The sequence below is a fragment of the Mus caroli genome, chromosome 3 (genome assembly GCF_900094665.2).
Source record: "Mus caroli chromosome 3, CAROLI_EIJ_v1.1, whole genome shotgun sequence".
NCBI classification, from domain to species: Eukaryota; Metazoa; Chordata; class Mammalia; order Rodentia; family Muridae; genus Mus; species Mus caroli.
The window spans coordinates 86,741,378-86,751,038 of NC_034572.1; the positions used below are offsets into that span (position 1 = coordinate 86,741,378).

Consider the following 9,661-nt stretch of genomic DNA (forward strand, 5'->3'; position numbering starts at 1 on the left):
TTCTTTTTATTTGCTCTTTTATTTCTTTGCTATCTAAATGTCAGGATCACTAGACAAGATGTTTCTATCCTTTTCTACCTTCCATTTCCAGTTGCAATAGTAGCCTACAGTTAGGCGAAATGGTAGCTTATGCTTGAGTGGACTTGGTTATTGTAAAAACAGCATCTTTACAACATAGTCTTAGCCTGACCTGTAGAAGTCCTATACCCTTTGAAAAAGGGCATGGTGTCAGGGACAGTCTACTTGTTTGACTTCTTCTGGTTCCAGCTGCCTGGAGCACCTGGAGGGGACTGTGGTGATTGAGAGCCCTTCTCCAGAGTTTGGCCAGATGTATCAGAATCTGACTCAGTCTTGTTCTCTGAAGAGCAGCAAGTTGGCTGAGCGCAGCAAGGAGGTGGCTGTGGGCAGCAGGTGCACTTCTTGGGGCAGCACGAACACTTTTGTGGGCAGCATGGTGGTTTCAGGGGACAAGGACAGGTGGCTGGACAGGGACAGGGACAGGGACAGGGGGGAGGACAGGGACAGGGCTTTGGTGGGCAACATGGGGACTTGGGTGGGCAGCATGGGGATTTGGGACAGCAAGGTGGTTTCTGTGGACAGCACGGTTTAGGTGGGCAACATGGTTTTGGTGGGCAGCATGGAGGGGGGCACTGGTTGGTTTTGGATGGATCACTCATCTTCTTTAGAGTTGGAGTTCCTAGGGATAAAAAAATATTCAAATGACTATCAAATGACATCACCTTCTTTTTTTCCTTTTTTTTTTTCCATTTTTATTAGATTTTTTCTTCATTTACATTTCAAATGCTATCCTCTTCTTTGGTCTCAAAACGCATCTAAATCTTCAGAGTAAAAACTAAGACCTTGGTTGAGTAGGGCTGGCCCTATCAAAGGCCACAGATAGTGCCCATCCATGCTGTCATGGGTATTTATGTGTCTGTTCCTTACTAGATAGCCATTTTCAGATAAAGCATATAAAGTTATGAATATGTGATATATTTGCTTAAAGATTCTTAGTCAAGGGTAAAGAGACCTTTAGGCTGATTTTGAGTCACATCATAAGTTTTATCTCATCTAATTATGATTAAACCAATGTAAAAGGTGAGCACTTTATTCACTACTTTAAATATGAAGTCGGGCCGGGCGTGGTGGCGCACGCCTTTAATCCCAGCACTCAGGAGGCAGAGGCAGGTGGATTTCTGAGTTCGAGGCCAGCCTGGTCTACAAAGTGAGTGCCAGGACAGCCAGGGCTACACAGAGAAACCCTGTCTCGAAAAAACCAAAAAAAAAAAAAAANAAANAAATAAAAATAAATAAATAAATAAATATGAAGTCAACTGAAATTCAGACATCTACTTCAGTGGTTTGTAAATATATTTAAAACAAGTTCCGTCTTACCCAGATCATGTGTATATTCATGTCTAAATGTGGCTTCTAGGAACCTAGGTAAAATAGGATTCTCAGAGCCACCAGTTGGCTTTATGAAAGAACCAGATCATTCCATTAGCCTTGTAACATGGGCCACTGGCTAGTGTCAGCAAGAAGACACTGATAAGTCAGTGCCCTAGGCATTAAAAGGGTTAAAGTGTAAAGTTTAGCTCAAAGACTGAGGCAGCTCCACTCACATCTCCTAGCTGTTTTCTCTTAGGAAGCAGCCTCAAGGGTTAGGAGGAAAGAACTTGACCTTGGAGAGACCTCAAAAGAAAGCATTTAAAAATGTTACAATGATTTTATTCTTTGGTAAATAGTGAAACATCAAATAACTTTGTTTCAGCTCAGGTCAAAAAGTGACAAAGAATTCAAAGGCAGAGGGTCTAGGGTTGTCATGTAACTGGAAAGGAGATATGTAAGGAATCAGGATGTTTTTGTACACCGTTAATGCATACTCAGTTCAGACAACCACACATCCATGTTGGGTAGGTACCAGGCCTGTCAGAACCCCGTCACCCAGGTGGAGGCAGATATTGTTGGAGCAGTGACTGCCTAAGTGTACACTCAGCCACCCTCCCAACCTGTGGCACCCACAGGGAGTTTTTTCAAAGAACACCCTCTGGCACAAACTTTTAAAATGTTGCCAAATATTGATATGTTTGTGTGTGTGTGTGTGTGTGTGTGTGTGTGTGTGTGTGTGTGTTCATGTTCTTTTATCATGGTTCATTTTATCATGATACAAGAAGGGAATTAGCTTGAGGTTTGTGAGAGTGCCTGTGAGCTGGATCAAGTTGAGATTAATTACACTTTCTCATTAGGGTCTTCAGTCGAGACCTGGGTGAAGAACTCCTCTAATGGTGTCTGCTCTGCTAAGGTTTTAGTCTCCTGGAGTGGACCCTTCCTCCTGTATTGCATCCTTTCCTTTCCCTAATACTTAGACTATCTTCTTGTTCTGTTGTCCAGAAGATTCAGGAACTCCTGGAGACAGAAACTACAAATTATTTTTACCAGATATTACTTGTTACCCTAGGAAGAAAGCCCTGCAAGTGTGCAGAGTTCTTCAATTTGGTGGTTACTAAAGACACCTTTAAGATGACCTAAATTGCCATAAGTCACTTTTTATGACATCATAGCAGACACAAGGCCTTGGCTCTCCTGAAGGATGGGTGTCAGGTTCTTAGACTCATTCCTTTTCCATCTGGGAGCTCGACCTAAATTCAGTTTACACTTGACAAACTGGGTCTCAATGAGCCTAGGTGTGTCTGATACCTCCACCCTGTGGGCACAGTGACTTTCTGACTGTCAAGCTAATTGCCAAGTCCCACTTGTTCTCTCTCCACTCAACTTTGTGATCCTTACTCTGAGCTTTCCATGTAGGAAGAACCCCTGGCATATGAGGAAGATCTGTATTCCTGAATGTAGACAATGAAGGCTTTCATAGGCTCAAGGATGTTCTGAATCCCCTTGACCATAGTAGCATCAGGGACAGAAAGGTGAAGGGAGAAAATCTACTGGATATCAGTCCTTCACACTCCTGGAAACTCAACTGTCAGGACAGTTTCGTTTGGAAAGGGTGTGACTTTGGGGGACAGATTTTTTAATTCTCTTGTAACTAAGCCTCTCAGTTATAAATGCTTTTTGTCCTTTGTTAAGAACCTTCTACTTCTGTATCAAAAAGATGATCCTGGAGCATCATTACTAAGGGGTAAGGGTGGGATAAGTCATCCAATCCCTCCCTGGACAAGCGATGTCACAAAGGGGCTGAGCTGGCATATCTGCCTAGCAATGCCCAGACTTGCCTGAGATTGAGGTCAGTAATGAGACAAACAGAAAATGACAGACATATTAGCATAGCAGAAGACACTAGGGCAGCCAGGAAAAAGAGGCATGTCTGAGTCTCTACCATTTTGGCTTAAAGATATTTCACAGAAAGTGTACATGTACGTGTGTACGTGTGTGTGTGTGTGTGTGTGTGTGAGAGAGAGAGAGAGAGAGAGAGAGAGAGACAGAGACAGAGAGAGAGAGAGAGAGAGAGAGAGAGAGAGACAGAGACAGAGAGAGAGAGAGAGAGAGACAGAGACAGAGACAGAGACAGAGACAGAGGAAGAGAGAGAGGAAGAGAAAGAGAGAAAGAGAGAGAAATTGAGTAATTTTGCACAAAGTTCATGTTCTGGAGCTTATGCAGCCTTATGCAGTGAGTTTGGAGGTATATATCTGTGGGAAGTCCCTTATCTGTTTCTTCACCTTGTTTGCATATACTCCTTTAAGGGCCTCAACCTGAGGCCAGTCTCAGAGGAGGATCCAACACCCTGTGTTTCTTCTCTATGGTTTCTCTGAGTTCATCCTGCCCCACTATTTATTCTCTCTGCCTCTGTCTCTACCTATCTCCTCTATTTCTCTATGTTTCTCTGCCTCTCTGTCTCTCCTGTCATCTCTCTCTCTCTCTCTCTCTCTCTCTCTCTCTCTCTAAATTGAAGTATACTGAAAGGACAATTCAGACCTTCCTTGTGCCTGAGAAGTCCAGATTGTTAGGATCCATCCATCTATCTAGGTCTAGACTGGCTGTTTCTACAATAGCATTTCTTATCCCAGTACAGACCTCTTGAGCTATACCCCACCACACACACACACACACACACACACACACACACACACACACACACACACACACACACCCTTTATCCCTGTGTTGGGTATGGAGGAACAAATTCTGGTGTTAGAAGTGGCAAATAGGCTCAGAGTCAATCTAGTCCACTATAGCATAGGGGCGACAATGACAAATCCCTGAGCAGTCTTACCACACTGGATACAAGTCCATCCCAAATCAGCTCTGCAGCCATCATCTTATCGACTGGAACAAGAAGTCTGTTATACTTTGTTTAGTTGGATTCTGAGTGCCCTCTTCCCCTCCAGAGGGGGTACTTCTCCTTTTTTGCAGGTATAGTTAACCCTCTTGAAGACTCCTACATGTAAAACCTTACTGCTACCTGCTGCTTCACCTCAGAACAAGCTTCTCCCTGACTCCATATCCCCCCTTCTTAAGGCAGCTACTCACAAGCTGCCTCAGAAGTGTGTCCACTGTCTTAACTCCAAGGTGCAGGTCCAGGGCTGCTTCTTCATGTCCTTCTCTATTATGCTCCAGTGAGGATTGGCCTCTATCCAAGTTCATTAAAACTCTAGTAGGGCTGCCCTCCCTGGGCATCCTCTCTCACTATGGCTACTGTTCTCTCAAGATTAACAGGCTGGCTCAGAAGAGATGGCTGCTGGATTCTGCTTGCATCCTTTTAGGATCATTGAATGGCTTCCCATTATTAAGAATCTCTCTCATGTTCACTCTAACCTCTCACTAAATACTATTCAAATCTGAGGATCTCTGTAAGTATCACTCAAATAAACTTCCTTGGCCCATCAGCTAAGTCTGTATGTTTTAAAGTTCCTCTCACCAAATGTTAACCTGTTAGTGTTTGATAACAGTACTCCCACAGTTGATTTTCTGCTTCTCTTTAATCAGCACAGATATTTTCATCTTGCTACTGTTTTAATATCTTACATGCTATGTAGTGTTAGGTGGACATCATTAAATGATGACTAAAGGAACAAGTCAGAAAAAGAAGACCCAACAAGACAAGGCTTGTATGTGTTACCTGATCTGGCAACACGGTTCTTCCTTGGGCTCTTCTTAGTTCAGCATTTCCATACTTGGTTCCCGGTGTTAAAGGTAGTTTCCTGGATGTTTCAGCAGATTGAATAGATGCTGGATCTTCCTCAGCAGTCTAGTGAGTCCATGACTATCAGAAGCCAAAGTCTTCTGACCCAAGTGCTCTGCTTCCCTCCCCTCTAAACTCTCAGCTCTTTTATGACATCATAGTACTCTCCCCAAGATTCTCTGACTAGCCAGCTGGTTCACCTTTGCCCACTGCTGGTTAAAGTTAAACTGTTTGCTTGTCCTTGGCTTCTCTTTCCAAAGTCCAAAAGTTCTTTAGCTAATTCACAGCATACCATCATCCCCCACCCAAACAGTTTAAAGCATAAACTATATTGTCTAGACTGGTACACTGTATCTTTAAGAGCAAGATAAGATACAGCCATTCTTTTTGGAAAAAGCAATGTTTACTGAGACTTAGTAAATAGCCATATAAAATAGGAGCAGGTGGAAAAAACATTTTCATTTCAGATCTGGAAAATGTAAAGATATTTGGTATAGGAAATGGAAGAGGACCTTTTGGTAGCAAAGCTCACTGTGGTAGGGTCAGAATGAGGAGTATGGAGAAGAGGTGAACTGAAATATAAAAAGGTAGAAGCTCTGCTGAGGATTTGGATGTGTGAGAAAGAACTCAGACTATATCCTGAGGACAATTGCAACCACTTGAAGAATTTATACAAGGGATATAGGTCTCTCATAGCTATGATACTCCCAGAGTTCAGATTAGTCCATCCAGTGCCAAATTTTGAAGTTAAGTTCAATTTCATTACCTAAGATAGCAGTTAGACAATTTGGGTTATATTTGTTCTGTCCCTTCCTTTGCCCCAGTCTCTTTAAAGATAGTGACAGCAGTTTCTAGAAGTAAGCCTTGTCCTTCACATATGCAAGGCACCAAGCCACAGCACTGACAGAAAGCACCAGAACCCCTGGTCAGTTCCTCATGGTCTTCTAACCTGCATCATATCCTAAGTCATGGTTGATGGCTCTCAGCATCTGTGTCATTCTTCCGATGGCAGTGTATCCAGTCCAAATACTATAGAGGCCTCTGTAAGTTGAATTTTGGAGATCCTTCCTTATTCTTGACTCATATATCTCTCTAGAGTAACAAACTTTTATATCTGATTGTTTACTTGTTATTCTTACATAGATATTCATTACCTCCTATATAATTTGCACAAATTTCTTGAAGCACTTCACAGATCAATGAATATTATTACATTCATTGTTCTCTACCAATATGATATCTTAAAATTGTCTTAATTAGTTTAAGTTTCCACTACTATTAAGCTCTGATTTGTTCTTTTCATGTTGATTTTAATTTTAATTTTTAAAGATTTACAAAACCCAGTATCACATGACCACCATACCACATATGATAAACAAGTATGTGGTAGAAAGATGGTAGAGAAAGAGTCAGGAATGGTGTGTGCACTATGAAGAGAGACAGAACTAGAGAAATAAAAGTTGGTGAGCATTAGCCTGATGTGAGTAGCCTGCCCTGCCACCTGAAGCCATGGTGAGGTCCAGGCCTATGCTGCCACTGAGAGCCTTGTCTGAGTCTATGGCTGGCCCTTCAGCAGCAGTGGTCTGTGTTGATGTCCCATTTCTCTGTACCATGTTACCATCAAAGGCCATGTGGACATCTTGGTCTGTGCTGCGTCCTGGACCCATCTTGATGTCTGAGGGCTACACAGAGTTGGCCCTGCCCTTTACCAACTGTAGCACTTGTGAGAGTAGGTCTTCATCTCACCTAGGCAATACAGTAGAGCTGTCCCTGGCATCATGGGCATGGTTGAACCTCCTGAGGAAATGAGCCCATTCTGCCTCCTGCAAGTCTCCACAAGCAGAAGAGCTTGTCCTGCCCCTCACCTGGGCCAAATGGGAGAGCTGACCCTGGAGGCACTTGTACAGGAAAGCTGGTAAGCTAAACAGCACCACCACCACTCAGGCTCAGATCCAGGCCTTTGAGTTGGCTCACCCCAACTTCTATCCCATTTGTAACTGCTGGAGTGCATGAAGAGGCTGCTCCTGCAGAACCAAAGCAGCAGAAACTCCATGACACAGGACAACAGGATATCTGAGAAGAACCCCAGGGAAGATTGTTAGTGTAGCAGAAGCCAGAGGCCTTGAACCAGACCAATGATTCATTGCAATGAACATTGGCAAGTAAAGTTGTTTGGACTAAAAGGTATACTATGTGATATACCATGATATACCATAGCTTCTGCAGCGAGATATTTTATTTTTCATTTCTTATGTTATTTTTTTCTCTTTCTTATTGTTTTTATCTTTTGTTTTCTTTTGGGGGGAAGACTGCAAAGGCAGAAAGTAGATATGGAGGAATGGGGAGATGAACAGGATTGGGGTACATGAGTGAAATTCACAAAAAAAATCAATAAAAATTTTAAAATGTTTATTTTTTAGTGGAAAATATATTTTTATGCACTATTTTCTGATCATAGTTCCCCTCTCCCAGTTTCTCCCAGCTCCTCTCCACATCCCCATACATGCAAATCCACACCATTCCTTTCTTTCTCTCATGAGAAAATAACAGACATTTAAAGTAAAATAAATAAAGTAGACAAAAAAGAGGACAAAACAACCAAATGAATAAACAAGGAGAAATAAAGGAGCCAAAGAAAAGGCCTAAGAATCACCTAGAGAGACACACACATTTGCACACACATATAAGCCTTTCTGGCTTGGACCTGTGCATACTGCCATACTCATATGTGTTTTACCACTGTTATATTTAAAAGTCTTGTTTTGTTGGTGACTTCCATTTTTATTGGCTCTAAAAAAAATCTTTTCTCTCATCTTCCACACAGTTTCCTGAGCCCAGAGGGGAAGGATTTGATAGAGACATCACATTTAGGACTGAGTGTTCCGAGGTCTCTCAAAAACTGCACATTATCTAGTCGTGGGTCTCTATATTTATTTCCATATACTTCAGGAGGAAGCTTCTATAATGATGGCTGAGCAAATCTGATGACACTGATCATTGAGTTTAGCAGAATGTTAGTAGTCATTTTATTGTTATGTTCCTTTAGCAGAAATGTATTGTTTGGTTTTCCCCTAGGCCTATCAAGTCTCAGTTTCTTGGCCACCAAAGCATTGCCAACCATGGGTTTCATCTCATAGAGTGGGCCTTAAATCCAATTAGACATTGGACTAAGTTGGTTAAATACACAACTTTTTGCCACTCTTGCATCAGCATATTGCAGGTTAAAAGGTTTGCAGCTGCATTGTTGCTTAGTTTTCTTCTCTGCTACTGAAGAATACCTACCAGTACAATAAACTCTAGTCAGTGGGGGTTAAGGCTCTGAGTGGGCAACCCCCACCAACTTCTCCTGGTTCAGCAAGTTTTGTGGGTGTTGTTTTCAGCAATAGGGCCTGATATCAGCTTGTGGAGAGCAACAAAAGTCTTTGTACTTGCTTGGGGTGTTTGGGGGGAGTCTATGACGTCCCTTTGGGCAGTAGTTCAATTAGATGTAATCCATTTCTGGCATTGAAGGTTTTACTTGGTGATGAGGGTTATCTGGTTGAGGATTTGTCATCTTGCATTATTTGATGATTCCATTTAGATGTTTCTCTCTCTCTCTCTCTCTCTCTCTCTCTCTCTCTCTCTCTCTCTCTCTCCTGAAGTAGGTTTGCATATAACATATAACTCTTCAAATAACCCTTAACTGTCCTTCTCCATACTCCATATTCTGTCTCTTACACACACTTCCACCCCTCTCTCTGTTTAATATTCCTGTTCCAGTTTCTCTTACCCTCATTCATCCATAACTATATACTTTATTTCCCATTCTTTGTGAAATCCATCCCTTCCTTGTGTCCTCATCTCTTAATTTATATCTAACTTCAGTGGTTATATGGATTGTAACATGCTTATATACACATATAAGTGATATATATATATCACATTTGTCTTTTGGGGTTGTTTCCTCACTAGAGATAATTCTTTTTCTTCAGTCATTTATCTGATTTTATTTTTAAATAGCTGAGTAATATTCCATTGTGTAAATAAGCCACATTTTCTTTATCCAGTGATCCACTGACAGATGTCTAGACTATTTCTAATTTCTGATTTTTGCCAATAAAGCAGCAGAGGACATAGCTGAGCAAGTGCCTTTGTAGTAGAATGTAGAATCCTTTGGGTACATGCCCAAAAGAGGTATAGCTGAACCTTGAGGTAGATCTGTTTCCAGCCTCCCAAAGAACCAGCATAGTAACTGTACATGTCTTCATTCCCATCAGAATGGATGAGTGTTTTCCTTACCCTATATTCTCATTAGCATGACCTGCCATTTGTTTTACTGATCATGGCCATTCTTATTGGTGTAAGATGAAATCTCAAAGTAGTTTTGATTTGCATTTCCCTAATGATGAAGGTATTGAACATTTCTTTGTTTCTCAACCATTTATTTTTCATCTTTTCATAACACTTTTTCTTTTAGAGCTCTATCCCAGTTATGATTATTTTTATTATAATTCTTTAATCATTTTTATAGTGCAGTCGGTATCCCC

The 9,661-nt window shown here is 41.6% G+C and overlaps 1 protein-coding gene across 1 annotated transcript; it reads right to left on the bottom strand.

The window, feature by feature from the left end:
• LOC110291479 (sperm mitochondrial-associated cysteine-rich protein) lies at positions 1-5,311 on the bottom strand. Its single transcript, XM_029474915.1, has 2 exons — positions 5,073-5,311; positions 1-697 (listed from the first exon to the last, which is right to left on the bottom strand). The coding sequence occupies exon 2, from the start codon at positions 675-677 to the stop codon at positions 240-242; it is 438 nt and encodes a 145-aa protein (XP_029330775.1). The 5' UTR covers positions 678-697; positions 5,073-5,311; the 3' UTR covers positions 1-239.
• Positions 5,312-9,661: the final 4,350 nt, after the last annotated feature.